This window comes from Pinus tabuliformis, chromosome 5_2 (assembly GCF_031772625.1).
Source record: "Pinus tabuliformis cultivar Carrire ecotype Pingquan chromosome 5_2, CPIR1, whole genome shotgun sequence".
Lineage (NCBI taxonomy): Eukaryota > Viridiplantae > Streptophyta > Pinopsida > Pinales > Pinaceae > Pinus > Pinus tabuliformis.
Window position 1 is genome coordinate 1,023,047,334 of NC_142306.1, and position 17,227 is coordinate 1,023,064,560.

The window sequence follows — 17,227 nt, forward strand, 5'->3', positions numbered from 1 at the left end:
ATTGTTTAGAGATGCACTTGGAGGGTTCTCTTTATTGATTGCTATCCTTTTAGTTTATGACTTTTTACCTTTGTTCCCTAAAAGCATTAAGAATATTGGAAAAGCATCATTCTATTGTGCCTATTTTGGTAAAGTAGACAATGAAAAATCATGTGTTCATGATCCAAAACATAAAACCATTAGGAATTGCCACATTGTATCATGCTATGACTAAGAAGCTACATGAAGTCAAAAATTCTACACATGTTTTAGTAGAGGTAATGGTGCTTTTTTGAACTTAGCTATAGTCAATTTTAGGAAATCAATCCAGAAGATTGTGGATATTGTGTAAAATGATGATGTCCATGAGTAAGTCACTCCTTCATTGACAATATATTAACCTTATAAAGATAAACATGCTATTTAGAATGAATTTTGAAAACCAAGATTTAAAAAAAAAAGATTAATATTATTGTATTCCCGCTTTCATGATTGGTCTGTAGTCTTTTATATTATTAAGAAGAACAATGATTGTTTTTAAGAACCATACACATCTTTTAACCACTGGTTTTAGTTTATATAAATTTTCACATTAAAGCTTTCTTCAAGTAATGTAGGAGTCTCTTAATAATCCTTATCAACTCCATTGTAATTGATATAACTATTAACCTCTCTAATGGTACATTGGATGTTCTTTACATTAAAGCAATAACACCAACAACTTAAAATAAGTACATATAAAACAACAATACATTAATGAATGAACACCCAAAAACTATGCAAATAGATTCTACATGATATACCAACATTATAAAACATGGATTTACAAAAGGAAATCGTACAAATAAAGATAGAATTTGCTAAACATCATATGTACTATAAATAAGATTTATCCATAGATTACTATATAAGAGCACTAGTATATTTTGGAGTAGAATTAAATGAGTATTTGTATTAGATCATTTGAAATTCCCTCATGATAGGATCAAGAAGACACACATTACATTTACAACAAAAACTTCACATGAATTGTAGAATAAGTGATGATGTTTTTTGGATTTGGTTATAATCAATTTTAAGAAAATGGTTAAGAAGAATAATGTTCAACAGATAAGTATTAAGATTAAGGAGTCGCACCAAACTTGGTTTTATAGAGATAAACACTAATTGAGTTGAACATTGAGAATCATGGTAGAGAGAAACACTAATTAAGTTGAACATCGAGAATCATGGTCTCAGGAAAAGATCAATGTTACCTAGTTCTTATTTTCATGATTAATATTCATTTTTTTGCAAAAATGACAATGAATACATCTCTAGAGAAATACTTTTCCTTCAACAATTTATACTATTTTATAGAAACATATACATTAAAACCTTTCAAAACTATTGTTTTAGTAACATTGAAGTGTTTCTATAAGCTTTAATATATATGTAGTAAACCCTAATGTAACTTACATTCTTTGTGTAGTAAATCTTCATAGTAAAAAGACATGCCTATGTTTGAAATTGCTTTAATAACTTTGCTATAAATTCTAATTTAACTTACAATCTTCATAGTAAATCTTTATAGTAAAAAGAAATCCCTATGTTTGAAAATGTTTTAATAATTTTGTCATCTACTTTAATGTAACATACAATCTTTGTCTTATAAATAAATATTTTTATAGTGAAAGGACATATTTATATTTGAAACCACAACATAAAAATATAAATTATGAAGAGAATATCACTTATAGTACAACATAGGTTTTTGATATTAAAACAATAATCCTAACAACTTAAAATAAATACATGTAAAACAACCCTATGACAAATAGATTCTACATAGTACACTAAAGTTATAACATTAAAAGCCTATACATATAAAGGTATATATATGAAAAAGGAGAAATACACCCACACAAATAAATGTGAAATTTCATCAACATTGAATGTATTATAAATTATACTTGTTTAGGTTTATAGAGTATGATGTGTAAAGCGACATTATATGTATGTGTGGCACTCAAATCACTATATTTTCAATAAAATGATAATGAAGAAATTTGAGAAGAAATACATTTCCTTTAACAATTTATATTAGTTTATGAAAAAACATATATTAGCATTTTTAACAATTTATATTAGTTTATGAAAAAATATATATTAATATTTTTTTAGTAATAGTAATATTGAAGTGTTTTTATAATATTTAGTAATTTTTTTGTCAACTCTAATATAATTTTTAGTCTCTTTATAATATAATTTTTTTTTATTATGGTAAAAAGATACATCCATGTTTGAAACTGCTTTAATAACTTGGTAGTAAACTTTAATGTAACTTACAATCTCCGGTAGTAAATCTTTATAGTAAAAAGACAAACCTAAGCTTGAATTTGCTTTAATAACTTTGTCCTCAACTCTAATATAACTTAGAATCTTTGTATAATAAATTTTTATAGTAAAAAGACATGTCTATGTTTGAAATTGCTATATAAAAATATAAATTATGAACATAATATCACTTATAGTACAAACCATGTTTTTTTATATTAAAACAATAATACTAACTTAAAATAAACACATGTAAAACAACCATTGTGACAAATAGATTCTACACGGTACACTAAAGTTCTAACACAAAATTTATACAAGTAAATCTTATATGATATAGTAACTTTATGTTGTAAAGTATAGATATGAAAAGGAGAAATACACTCGCACAAATTAGTATAACTTACAATCTCTTTATAATCAATATTTATGGTAAAAGGACATCTCTATGTTTGAAATTGCTTTAATAACTTTGTCGTAAACTCTAATGTAATTTACAATCTATGTGTAGTAAATCTTTATACTAAAAATACATGCATGTGCTTGAAATTGCTTTAATAACTTTGTCCTCAACTCTAATACAACTTACAATCTATAGAGTAATTTTTTTTTAATAGTAAAAAGACATGTCTATGTTTAAAATTATTGCACAAAACTATAAAATATAAAATAATATCATTTTAGTACAAAACATATTTTTTTATATTAAAACTAATACTAACCACTTAAAATAAACACATGTAAAACAACCATATGACAAATAGATTCTACATAGTACACTAAAGTCATAACACTGAAAACCTATACAAATAAATTTTATATGGTATAGCAAAATTGATCTGACAATGGGGCGCTAAAGGCTTATTGTCAAGCTTACAAGAGGTTCTCCCACTTCCAAAGCTTAAATACTCCCAGGATATTATGATTAACCAAATGCGGAATTAATAATGTTCTTGAAAATAAGGTGTATGTTGGTGTTTATTTTTTATTGTTTATGTGCTTTAAAATTCTGTTGTTTATGCTGATATAACATACATATAACAGTAAAATATTACAGCAAATAATAAACACATAAGACATCAAGTTTAATATGGAGTTCACCCAAAACTCTTGGGTTACGCCTCCTTGAGCTCTAGTCAACTCGACTAAGCTCTCTGGGATTATGGCAGCAGTTCTTTTACAAGTTCCATGCTCAACTCCACTGATTTACACAAAACACAATGGGCTTAGAACACCATCTCATCCCTGGCTCTGAAGCTCTTAACTTTCTGGCTCTTGGCTCTCGCTCTAGCTCTCGGCTCTGGCTCTGGCTCTTGGCTCTAGCTCTGGCTCTCGGCTTTGGCTCTTGGCTCTAGCTCTGGCTCTCGGCTTTGGCTCTTGGCTCTAGCTCTGGCTCTCGGCTTTGGCTCTGGCTCTTGGCGTTGGCTCTGGCTCTGGCTTTGTGAGCTTTCAGCAGTGCGCTTGACCTCCAAGCGACTGTCTCGGCAACTTTCATCTCTTTGGTTTTTCCACTTGACCTCCAAGCAACTCCAAGACTCCCTCAGCTACTCTGCGCATTAGCTTTTCGCTTGTTGCCCCGTCAATTGGGCTCTCTGGCTCTCTTGAGGCATTTTTTTGGCTCTGCAGCTTCCCTAGTCGTTTCTCTGTGTGTAATCATTCCCTCTGTGGCTCTGCGGCTTCTCTACTCTTTGTCTGTTCGACTGGCCATCTAGCTCTGTGGCTCTGCGCGTTCCCAGACGCATCATTGTCTGCAAAATGCCCGCTCGCAACGTGGCACAACGATCAGGAGCTGTTACAAAGGGATCGGGTCTTTTTCCAGGCAAAACCCCGAAAATGGACAAAATTTCCAATACACAGAGAATTTCCGAAAATTACACTATCGGGCGTGAATTCCAGACTTCAAATTCCCTGAAATCGCGCTTAGAAACCCTTTTAGGTCCGCCTTTTATGGCTATCACAAGCCTACCGTTGATCTGTGTGATCTCTGATCCAATGGTTGACAGTCCGTTTCAGGTGGCTTATGTGCACGGAGATTACTCGCCCGAAAAGGCGGTTTTCTCTCTCCTGCGCCATGCCACGTGTCATCCAGTGTATGGGTTCGAGCGGAGCCCGTACAATACCACTTACTGCCTGAGGCCTGCCCGAAATCCCGCTTACCATGGAACTCAAATAACCCAAATCCGCATCTTTAAACCTTTCGGGTTCGGCTTTATCGCTTCGGGTCATTTCCTTTGTATTTCGGTTTTTATAGCAGAAAGGCGCTAATACACAGAAAATCTGAAAACCCCGGATTTCAAATTTTATGCAATCGGGTCCATAATCCCTATCGAGTCTGGGTCTTGATCGCTAATCGCAATCACAACGGCCCAGGGGTCTGCCCTGATATCGCACCTCGCATATCGCATCGGTGGGGGCCTGTGCCTTCTGCTCCTCCGATCGCCGATTCGTTGATCACAATCGCTCCATCACATAGCCCAGGGTCCCGATATCGCATGCAGACCTATCTCCGATGCGATAAGTTGGAGGTCGCAGTTGGGGATCCCTTCCGCCTCTGCTTTAAGTCCTCCACTCAACCCTTCCGATGCGATTTCCCTTTATTAAGGCCTTAAGCTCATTTTTAGAAGATTTTGCCTCATTTTCAAAGGACAAAGACAAACTTCTTTTTGCGATAACTTCTGCATCCGAAGTCCATTTTGGCCCATTCAAATTGCAGTAGATTCAAAATGAAAAGATCTACGTAATGGGACTATTTCCAGGAGCACCTTTGGACTTTCATTTTCCTCTGTGAATAACACTTTAGACTTATAAGTTTATCTTAGATCCATTTTAGATCACACCTTCCCACTAAAAGAACTTTTGGTCTCCAAAAGACTGACATACTGATCTGAACAGTAAATGAGAGTAACATCACCCTCTTCTTTCAGCCTCCATACACTTGCCTTGCATAGTGCCTCTGAACCAAAACCTCTGACCACTTTCCTTCCTGGATGTGCTAGTCCTTCTAGAAAGAACTATCTTCCTTCTTGCCTTCCTGCAAAACTCCTGCTGAGATGGTCATAGAAGGTAGTTTGAACTTTTCTGCCTTGATCATTGATCCAAGGTGGCTCAAACAAATGTGAAGTACATCCGCTTCACAAAATTTTCATTTGTACCTGTTTGAAAAGCTATCAACAACAACTGTTAACAACAACAGAAATACATGCAACAACTGGATGGCCTAAACTCCTTCTTAAACAAAAGAAACAGATTTCACATCTTGTGAACACCTCCATGTCTTACATCTGCATACAAATGATGGACTAGATACCAAGCCCACAAAACATGCCTTCACAACAAATGACCCTTCAAGTCAAACATGTAGAAAAAGACCTCTATGACTCTTTTTCAAAAGATGAAACACTTCATCATTATCTCCATCTTAGAGACCAAATCAACTTTTCTCAAGTCAACATTACATGCATGTTTACAACAAAGCAATCGACCCTCCAAGTTAATCACACATACATGTTCCAATACAAGGAAATCATCAGTATCCCTGTGTTCATGCACATCATGCTCATGCATGCATTTCATCCTTCAACTTTTGCTTAAGCACACGGTACTTTCGAAGTTGAAATGAAATATAATGTTGCAGCAACAAAGTGAGCCTCCTACTCAACTTTTCCATTCACCTTCTTGGTAGGAACCTGCAACTTGCATCTCATCAACAAAGAAATGCAAATAGATGCATCAATAGACATGCAATCTTAATTGGATAAGAACTCTAACCATTTCTTACCAATCCATTTCAAAGGTCTTTCCTTTGTCTGCACATCAACATCAACATGTGAATCATCCTGAGACACATCATTCATGGAAACTTTCTTTCCATTTTTGCCATCTTCTCTTTCCACCTTCTTCAGCTTTTGTGGAAGCATTGCTGGATTCAGAGTCCAACACCTTTCAGCAAGATGCCCTTACTTATGGCAGTAAGTGCAACACATGTGCATCCTCTTGACAACATGATTTGCCTTGTCCAATGGACCTTTGGCTTCTTGCTTCCTTTCCTTCAAAAGTTTCCTGTATGTGGCCATTCTCTTCCAACATCTAGAAACATTATGGTTATCCAAACCACAAAAGGAACATGCAATTCTTTTCCCATATCTATGTGGAAATTTACCATGTTTTGCAAAATCAAAAGGAAAATGATTAGAACCAGATTTATACCTTTCTCTTCCACCTCTTTTACCTTCATGAGGAGGTGAGCTGAATGAAGAAGTGGCTCCCTTTGGAACACCATCAATCTCTTCAAGGATGTTAGAGTTTCCACAACTCTCTGGTTCAAGTGTGTGCTTCTAAACACCTGCATCATGTAAATGATGTTTCAAGTTATGGCATTCCTCCTGAATACAATCTTCACACTCTTGAGGTAGAAGACCTGCAATGCAACTCCTTGGAGCTGTTTCAATGGCGTTCATGGCAGCTTTGGAATTTCCTCCATAAGACTGTCCATAGCCAAGACCCAAATACTTAGGCCTTTCCTCAATAATTATTGGCTCAACAATACTTTGTGCATGTTTGCCCAAGCCTTTTCTTTCATAGCCCATCTTGGACATTAGCATGGAACCTATGCCTCTGGTATGTTTTTCAAAAGAACCAATATAAGCATTCTTAGAAGAATTTGAAGACAAACTGGAATGGTTTACCTCTTCTTCAAACTGATACTTGACCAAGGCTTCTTTGGCAACAAAGAGCTGTGACTCCAACTCATGCATTCTTTTCAGGTTCATATTTGCAATATGAAGTTGCCTTTCCATTTCCTACAATTTGTCAGAAAGCAACCGCTTCTCTTCCTCCATCCTCATACATTTCTCTCACCATATCCATCATGGTGGCCAAGTCTTGCTTCATTTCTTCATCAAAAACTTCTGTGAAGAAAAAAAATATTCGAGGACTCACTTGTAGAAGTAGTCATTATGCCAATGAACAAAAGAACTTCAAACAAGATTAATAAAGAGCTTATTCAACAACCTTTTGCAACAAACCTCTTGTGCTTCAAGGATTGCCTTGAGGTCCCTTGGGATAGAAGAATGCCTTCAGCCCTTCTTCCTTCTTGTCCTTCCTGGACTGAGCTATCATTAGCTTTCCCTTCACCTCTGCAAACTCAAACAATAGTCAGTCTGCAAACAAGCATACAATCAACCTTTGACTGTTTAAACACCTTTCAGACAAGCAATCTTTGCTCTGTCAATCAAGCATTCTGATATAACCTTCTTTGAAGGTGGGGTTAATCAAACTCAGCTCTGATACCACCTAATCTGAAAATGGGGCGCTAAAGGCTTCTTGTCAAACTTACAAGAGGTTCTCCCACTTCCAAAGGTTAAATACTCCCAAGATATTATGATTAATCAAATGCGGAATTAATAATGTGCTTGAAAATAAGGTGTATGCTGGTGTTTATTTTTGACTGTTTATGTGCTTTAAAATTCTGTTGTTTATGCTGATATAACATACATATAACAGTAAAATATTACAACAAATAACAAACACATAAGACAACAAGTTTAATATGGAGTTCACCCAAAACTCTTGGGCTACGTTTCCTTGAGCTCTAGTCAACTCGACTAGGCTCTCTGGGATTATGGCAACAGTTCTTTTACAAACTCCACGTTCAACTCCAATGGTTTACACTGAACACAATGGGCTTAGAACACCATCTCATCCCTGGCTTTGAAGCTCTCGGCTCTCGCTCTGGCTCTTGGCTCTGATTCTTTCTCTTGGCTCTAGCTCTGGCTCTCGGCTCTAGCTCTGGCTCTTGGTGCTGGCTCTGGCTCTGGCTCTTCGACTCTAGCTTTGTGAGCTTTCAACAGTCTACTTGACCTCCAAGTGATTGTCTCGACAACTTTCAGCTCTCTGGTTTTTCCACTTGACCTCCAAGCGACTCCAAGACTCCCTCAGCTGCTCTGCGCGTTAGCTTTTCACTTGCTGCGTCGTTAATTGGGCTCTCTGGATCTCTTGAGGCATTTTTTTGGCTTTGCGGCTTCCCCAGTCGTTTCTTTGCATGTAATCATTCCCTCTGTGGCTCTGCGGCTTCTCTGCTCCTTGTTTGTTCGACTGGCCATCTAGCTCTGTGACTCTATGACTCTGCGTGTTCCTAGACGCATCATTGTCTGCAAAATGCCCACTTGTAGCGTGGCACAACGATCAGGAGTTGTTACAAAGGGATCGGGTCTTTTTCCAGGCAAAACCCCGAAAATGGACAAAATTTCCAATATACTGAGAATTTCCGGAAATTACACTATCGGGTGTGAATTCCGGACTTCAAATTCCTTGAAATCGCGCTTGTAAACCCTTTCAAGTCTACCTTTTATGGCTATTGCAAGCCCACCATTGATCTGCGTGATCTCTGATCCAACGGCTGACAGTCCGTTTCGGGTGGCTTATGTGCACAGAGATTACCCACTCGAAAAGGCGGGTTTCTCTCTCATGTGCCATGCCACGTGTCGACCAGTGTATGGGTTTGGGCGGAGCCCGTCCAATACCACTTACCGCTTGAGGCCTGCCCGAAATCCCGCTTACCACGGAACTCAAATAACCCAAAGCGACATCTTTAAACCTTTTGGGTCCGGCTTTATCGCTTCCGGTTGTTTCTTTTGTATTTCGGTTTTTATAGCGGAAATGCGCTAATACACAGAAAATCCGAAAACCCTGGATTTCAAATTTTATGCAATCAGGTCCATAATCCTTATCGGGTTTGGGTCCTGATCGCTAATCGCAATCGCAATGGCCGGGGGTCTGCCGATCCGTCGATCGCCGATATCGCACCTCGCGTATCGCATCGACGGGGGTTTGTGCCTTCTACTCCAATTGCCGATCACCCCAATCGCCGATCCGTCGATCGGCCGATCGCAATTGCTCCATCGCATAGCCCAGGGTCCCGATATCGCATGCGGGCCTATCTCCAATGCGATAAGTTGAAGGTCGCAATCGGGGATCCCTTTCGCCTCCACTTTAAGTCTTCTGCTCAACCCTTCCAATGCGATTTCCCTTTATTAAGGCTTTAAGCCCATTTTTAGAAGATTTTGCCTCCTTTTCAAAGGACAAAGGCAAACTTCTTTTTGCGATAACTTTTGCATCCGAAGTCCATTTTGGCCCATTCAAATTGCAGTAGATTTAGAATGAAAAATTCTACGCAATGAGACTATTTCTAGGAGCATCTTTGGACTTTCTTTTTCCTCTGTGAGAAACACTTTAGACTTAGAAGTCTATTTTAGATCCATTTTGGATCAAAAATCCTATACAAATAAAATTTATATGATGTACCAACTTTATGTTGCAAGGTATGGATATGAAAAGGAGAAAAACAACCACACAAATAAATATAAAATTTGATTAACATTGAATGTATGGTAAATGATATTTATTTACATTTGTAGAGTATGATGTGTAAGAGGACACGGTATATGGGGCACTCAAATTACTCTATTTTCAATAATATTTTTTTGTTGTTGTTGAGGAATTCACACTTAGGTTAGTCTTTACTAGAGTGATACATTGTCTATTCCAATTACTACCACTATAAACTCTAGGTACATATGTATGCTCCTTCCACACACAAATGAATCATGAAGATTTGAACACGTAACCTCCTCACATATAATACTTTATTTACACAGCCTCACACAAAATACTTCATTTACACGCATTAACTATCTAATGCTCTATTTTCAATAACTTTTTTTTTGAAAATATAATAACTTAAAATATTAAACTTAATGCTTTATTTTCAATAACTTTTTTCTAAATATTTTTTTTTGAAAATATAATAACTTAAAATATTAAACTTAATCAAAATTGAAAGATAAACTTGCGTGAACAGAAGTCTCAACATACAAATTGGAACTCTCAACTTTCTAACATAATTCGAACTAGATTTTGATATGGAATTGAAGAGGTAAAAATACCCATTATCCCATGTTATATAAAATAATAATAGAAAAGGATCTTTTGCATTATGGCATCTTTTGCATGAGATGTCAGTGAAGACAATGGAAAAGAATGAGACAACTAATACTAAAGTAGGGCGAGGCATGTTCCATCAGAATTAGGAAATTAATATTAAATTAAGGCGTGGCATGTTCTACCTGAGATAGGGGGTTCGGGGAAAATTTTAAATAAATTTAGCGGCACATGGGGGATCGGAGAGATCTCCAGTAAACATCATTCATGTTCTTTGGATTTGACGGCTAATTTATGAAAGTGGGGCAAGAACTTCAAGGGATGGGAAGAATATGGGAGGGTGTTAAGCAAACCCGTCTCAAGTGGCCCGCACGAAGTAAGTGTCACATCGGCACGTGCCGTGGCAGGAAATAATAATAATTCATCAATAGAACAGAACGACCCTTTTGCAAACGGGTTTTTAGCGGAGTTTTCTTCTCCAGCTGTGGTCCAAGGGGCAGGTTTTTTACCCTTAGTTATGAAAAAGCACCGGTAAATTTGGCGGTGCCTGAATAGAAACAGCGTCAGTTAAATCCGGCGGATGTGTAAATTAGCGGAGGTTATGGAAAAACAATGGCGGGAAGGAGGGGGATCGGGGTAATGATTTTATTCACCTGGACGGGCACGTGACGGGTCATTTGGGGGATGCCACCGTCAACGACCGGTGGCGATTTAGTAGCTCAGAACTGGGAAACCGAAAAAAAAACCCGAGAGGGGGAACGAGCGAGCCATGATGCTTGGGGAAGAAGCGATGGGGAAGGACAGTGGGAAGATGCCCCCAGCCCCGCTCAGAACATTTCAGGCTTTTTAGTGTTTTTAAAGCTGGATTTTATTGTTAATGTATATATATTTTTATTTTCCATGGTGGGTTGAAGCTGGCAATGGCAATGACAATGTGAGAGACAGTGTTACGACTCTGCCAGTGGATTCGAATTATATTGGTCTTCACAGCGATTTGCAGACCCACAAGATTTGTGTGTCTGAAGAAGGGTCGCTGTTCTCCAGGAATCTGTGCTTTAGATTTGATTTGATGGACAGAGAAGATAAATCATAAAAGCCTGTGCGTGGGTGGCTCTCTTTCCTTTTTTCTGGATCTCCTTTTCAAGTTCCACTGAGCGCTGAATGCTTCTTGTTATTTGGGGATATAGAGCCAGTGGAGTGCTAGGGGGATTTGATCCGCGGACGTCGGAGAAGGGGAGAGCTGGAGAGATCTATCTGTTTTTTCGGTTTTTACGTGTAATGCATACGAAACATCTCTATTTTTTTCGGTTTTTTCTGTTGTTGTGTCGTTTTCGATTGGATCTATGGTTGTGGATGATGATGTTAATAGTGAAATGCATGATGGTATCTGTTTGTCCGGTGCTTAGAGAATCATTGGACTGTTACATTGCTCTTGGGTATCAAAATGCTGCTGGGTGTAATGAGAAAATTGATTTTTGTTATCAGATTCTCCCCATTATAGGTCTCTGATCTGGTTCAATCTTCCATGGAAATTTGTTTGTCTGGTCAAAACATAAAACACAGGAGCGAGTTTAAATCACGCACTGTCAAATAGTATTCTGTATTGATAATCAAATGATATTATCGGATGTTCTTGCAAGCATTATCAGATTTTTGTTTTTGAGAAGTTGCTTTACATTTGAGCTATTTTTTCTGGACATTGCTTGCAGTGGAATGTCGCCTTGACATCATTAATGGCAATAAAACGTTATCTCTGATATATTTAATTGCGCCACCGATAGAAACCATAAGGCAGCATCAGTTTATCTGAGCATTCGGTTTTGCCATTGATTTAATTGAAAATGTAGGGAGACTCGTGACTTACAGACCAGAATTTATGACAGAATTTTAGAGATCTAAGCTTCGTTTCTGTAATCGAATATCTTGATTACTGCATATTGGGTACATTGTCCTCATTTTGCGGGACAGTCTAGCGCATATCTAGTTTTCCCCTTGTTGATGGATGTGGCATTGTGGTTGGCTCATGAGCTGTAAATTTCGTTTCTACAAATAATAAATTGAGGCACTGCATGCAAGGGGCATAGCCATCATACATCCAGCTTGATTTCCTGTCATCTCATTTGATGTCTGTAATATATGGGATTCGGCATATCTTTCTTTTTCGTATGCTTATCTAAGTTCATATCCATGGCATTCTGAAAATGTAGCAGATTCAGATATGCCAGTCTGTTCGTAGCATCATTAATCCACGATGCTCCGCCGATCTTGTGGGGATCGGCTATTATCTTAAATCCAATAGAATAGAACAGAATATTTGTATGTACGGTCTTCCCAAGCCCTGTAGGATCTGTGAGACAACAGAAAATTACAATAAAATTTGCAAAAACAAAAATCTACAGCTTAGCTGCTATTTACCTCAAGGCTGTCTCTGCCTGGCCCATGTATAGTATCAACACTCATGTTTTAAAGTTCTAAAACATCCTGAAACTACCTATTGGTTTGTGGGGTAAACTAGACAAACTAAACAAGCTATGCAAACTATTCAAATCTAGGCTAAACTCAACATGCTGAGCAAGCTATGGAAACTATTCAAACCTTCATCTTTTATTGAGTGCTTATTCCTTATTGTGTAAGCAGTTCACATACTATTGGATATTATGTTCACACTGAGTGTCGTTAGGCTTCATATAAGCAGCATTGCCTATAATAGGTCTGTGGAGATTGGCTATTTAGGTACTTATGTGAATAAGTAGCGTTGTAATCTAGAGATCAATAAATGGACTTTATATCAGTGCCTAAATGGGTTTATTTTTTGTGATTACAGGATATCTTAAATGCCTCGCATTAACCTATTGGTATGTTGCATATTGCAGGACTTGTCAGTCTCTTGTTTGTAATGCACATATATATTGAGGGACAGTCGAGTGCGTATTGATTGCCAATGGCGCACCATGGGGCGAGTGATAATTCTGCTGCCAATTGGGGATACACATCATCGTCATCAAAACTGCCACAGCTCCCTCCCAAGAGTCCCTCTTTCGGGATTGTTGGTCAAGATTCCAGTAACAACAATATTATGTATATGGGTTGGCCTAATTTCTCCTTCCAAGGCAATAGTTTGAAACATCAGCGCACACCCTCAGTGGGCTATCTGTCGTCGCATGGCCAGCCTCCATGGATGGATGATCTGCTGGACTCACCCTCTGAAAATCCGGCAAAGAAGGGTCCCCACCATAGACGATCTGCAAGTGATTCGCTTGCTTTCCTTGAAAATCCTGTGGCTTCTGCTCCAATAGAGGAGATTGCAGAGGAAGATGAATTCGATTGCAGGAGTGCTGCATCCATACCGTCCAAAGGATCCCAAGACTTCGATAGATTGGACGAGGACCAGCTCATGTCAATGTTTGCTGACATTGAACCATTCCACAAACAGCAAAATCAGTCAAATCAACCAGTTTCTAATAATCCTCATGCTGCACTATCAACTGCTTTGGATAACAGATGTTCAGAGAGACAGACAATTTCTGAGAACCCTTCAACACCATCCGACCACAACAGTATAAATGAGACCTCTATGGAGGAGAAAGTCATGACTGTGTCAGGTCAGTTCAAAAGTGAGCCAGAAGTTCAAAGCGTTTGCAAAAGTGAGCAACCACTCCAGCAACCAGTGAAGATTGAAATGCCCACATCGTCATCAACAATGGAGCTCGACCCAAACATTGATCCAAAAAGGGTGAAACGGTAAACATTTTCAATATGGAAATGGTCAGTTGTTAATGTCTATAACATGCAATCCTAAGTATCAATTTAGCAGTTTATTTGTCAAAACTCATTGTTAGGTTTTTCTATGTTCCAAGCACTTTATTGTTATTGACACTATATTTTTATCCAGAATTTTAGCCAATAGACAATCTGCACAAAGATCCCGAGTAAGGAAGTTGCAGTATATTTCAGAGCTCGAAAGAAGTGTCAATGCATTACAGGTAATGGTCACTGATGATAATAGCAGTGCCTTAGGTTTTCTGTATATGCTATATTTGAGTGCTTATGTGGAATCAGTAGATGTTTTAGTCAACAGAGTGTGGTCAGTGTCTTTACTGCACATTGAAAGGACATTGCTCCTCTAAGTACTAATAACTTGTAATTTGAATGCAGACAGAAGTGTCAACGCTGTCTCCTCAGGTGGCCTATCTGGATCATCAACGAGTCGTGTTGAATGTAGACAACGGTAGCTTAAAACAAAGAATTGCAGCCCTTGCACAAGACAAACTTTTCAAGGATGGTAAGTACTCAATCCCAGTGGCATCATAACAAAATGAATTTCTTATCGCTCATAAATGGCTTAGACACATTCTTGTGAGTTCACTATTTACTGCTGAACTTAATATTGTTCACTACTAGGCAATATCTATCAGTTTGATCCAATTAACGAGAGAAATAAATGATGGTGCAGCTCATTGTGAAGCATTGAAAAAGGAAGTTCAAAGGCTAAGACAATTATATCAGGAACAGCAGCAACAAAATATGCAGAAAGAAGTAGCAGCACCCTCAACAGGATCATATGACTTGCAACAGCAGCAGTTTGGCAAGCTTGAGCACAATTCATCCCCACAGATGATGGAACAAAAGACTGATCATGTTTCTGATTCTTCATCAAATCTTCTGAAAAGTGGTCCAGGTATCTCAGACCGTAGAGAAAACAATGCTGCCAACAACCATACCAGTTCTGGTTCTCAAATGTTGAAGGGAATAATGACTTCGAGCTGCCTTATGGGTGATGGTAACAAGTGTTTGGAAGAAAGAATGATGGGAGGAATGTCTCCTGATTACATGGTTCACAACACTTAAGTGCAACACTACTGCAGGTTTTTATTTTGGGATGCTTGTGGTTATGGAGTATGAACTAAGTATTCTTACCATTTTTTCTTCTGTGTTTTGTTTGACCCCTCTCAGCCCTGTATTGGAATTGTTTCTGAATAACTTTTGCTTAGACACATTTTTTGTAGCAGAGGGCCGCTACCCTTCTGAATAAAATAGATTTTATCATTTATCTAACTACAGTTGTGCATTTCTAGTGTGATTTAGCGTGTCTTCAGATATATAACAGAGATTGTCTAAATCGGCTTTCCTTTTTAATAGCTTAAGAAAAAAATTGTAAATTAGAGACTGTTTTAACCCTCCCCTGTACCAAAGGAGTGGGTGATTTTTCTTATAATATTTACATAATGAAAATACTTTGATTTAGTGCTTTTGAGATTTGTCTACCAAGGTGCACTTTGGCCATATGATAATTTTGGATTGTTCTGCATGCAAAATCTCTTGAAACAAACCATTCGCCTATAAGATGTAACTACAGGTGAAAATATCCCAACCACAAGCAATATTCAAGAGCTCCAAAAAAAAATTTAGATTCATACGCAGCGTATAGTCACGCCCAATCTGAAAAACAGTTGATTTTCTAATGTATTTTAATCATATGCTTGTAAGAAATTTATTTACTTTTAAAAGATCTATGACAGATTTACTGAAAAATCCCTGGAATTTTGCAGTTGTACCCTTATATTGGATGTCTGCCGCTCAATTCCAAACCCATTCCCTTAATCCATTGATAATTGGTTTTTTTTGTCAGGTAATCATTTATCATTTGTTATTGATATTGACTGACTGTCTGAATTCATCACATACCAAATTAATTTTTGCTAGTTTTTGATCGATATCATACAGTAGTAGGGGTGATAATTTAATCTCATTAAGTTATTGAGCCTCTGAGTCTCAATTCGGGGTAACTGCCCTCATGGTGGCCTCTGAAGGATCTTTGAAGTTTGAATGAGGCCTGCACTTGTAGCCTCTAGACACTGACAAGCGCTGAAAATTTCTTATTTTGACAACTGGGAAATACCGCGTGGTTTCAAATCTGGCTGAGAAGTAATTGAGCAGGTGCTGCATGACTATTATACGGAAAGAGAAGTAGGATATTATCTATTGCCATCATCTGATCAAAGGGGCTTAAATTTCTCCTTGTAGGCCACCATGTCTTAATGATCCACGGAGTTCTCAAATCTGTTTACAGAGGAACAAGAATGGTAGCCACACATTAGAGTTGAAGTTATCCATTACAGAGGAAGAAGAATGGTAGCCACACATTAGAGTTGAAGTTATCCATAACAGAGGAAGAAGAATGGTAGCCACACATTAGAGTTGAAGTTAGAGTTGAAGTTATCCACCATAGAAGAAATAAATGCGGTAGTCTAAACAGAGTGTTTTGTCCCTTGAAAATACTGTTTTTTTCTAGGAAAATTATGGAAATTTCTGTAAAATTTTGAAAAAATATTTTAGTGGTTAAATTTTGAAAAAATATTTTAGTAATAAATCTTTCAAGTAAAATTTCAGATACCCATCTAACTCTGATGGTCAGAAATATAAATTTTGTTATTAAAGGGCTTGATGATTGATGCAGATGCTAGGGTCTTATGGATAACTCTCAACTGGATATTACAATGTGGTGTCACAGGCCACATGTAAGCCAAATTTAAACTTTTTAAAGTCTAGATTTTATCTGGGAGAGAATCTTTTCCAAATCTTTTGAACATGGAAAAGTTTGGAGTTTATCTGAGAGAGAATCTATGCCTAAATCTTTTGACATGGGAAAGTTTTGAACATGGGAAAGTTTTGAGTTTATTTAGGATAGAATATATGCCTAAATCTTTTAAATTTAAATGCAAAATTTCTCTTTATCTTAAAGAAGATCTTTATTTAAATCTTTTAAATTTAAACACTTTTCTCTTTATCTCAATCTTTTAAATTTAAACACTTAAAGTTTCTCTTTATCTCAAAGAGGATCTTTATTTAAATCTTTGAACGTGGTTGTGATAGAGTTTTGGGTTAAACATGTTTGTCTTTTCAACATAGGTGCGCGTGAGGTTTCTATTCAAAGATATTTTAAATTTTTCAAAAGCCTTACAAAAGTTAACTTTTTTAAAGTTTGAGTTTATTT

The 17,227-nt window shown here is 37.3% G+C and overlaps 1 protein-coding gene across 1 annotated transcript; it reads left to right on the forward strand.

Moving 5' to 3' along the window:
* Positions 1 to 10,914: 10,914 nt before the first annotated feature.
* Positions 10,915 to 15,288, forward strand: LOC149162733 (basic leucine zipper 61-like). The gene is made up of 5 exons (XM_089437355.1): positions 10,915 to 11,508; positions 13,107 to 13,974; positions 14,126 to 14,216; positions 14,389 to 14,515; positions 14,687 to 15,288. The coding sequence occupies exons 2-5, from the start codon at positions 13,175 to 13,177 to the stop codon at positions 15,079 to 15,081; spliced, it is 1,413 nt and encodes a 470-aa protein (XP_089293481.1). The 5' UTR covers positions 10,915 to 11,508; positions 13,107 to 13,174; the 3' UTR covers positions 15,082 to 15,288.
* The last annotated feature ends 1,939 nt before the right edge of the window (positions 15,289 to 17,227 follow it).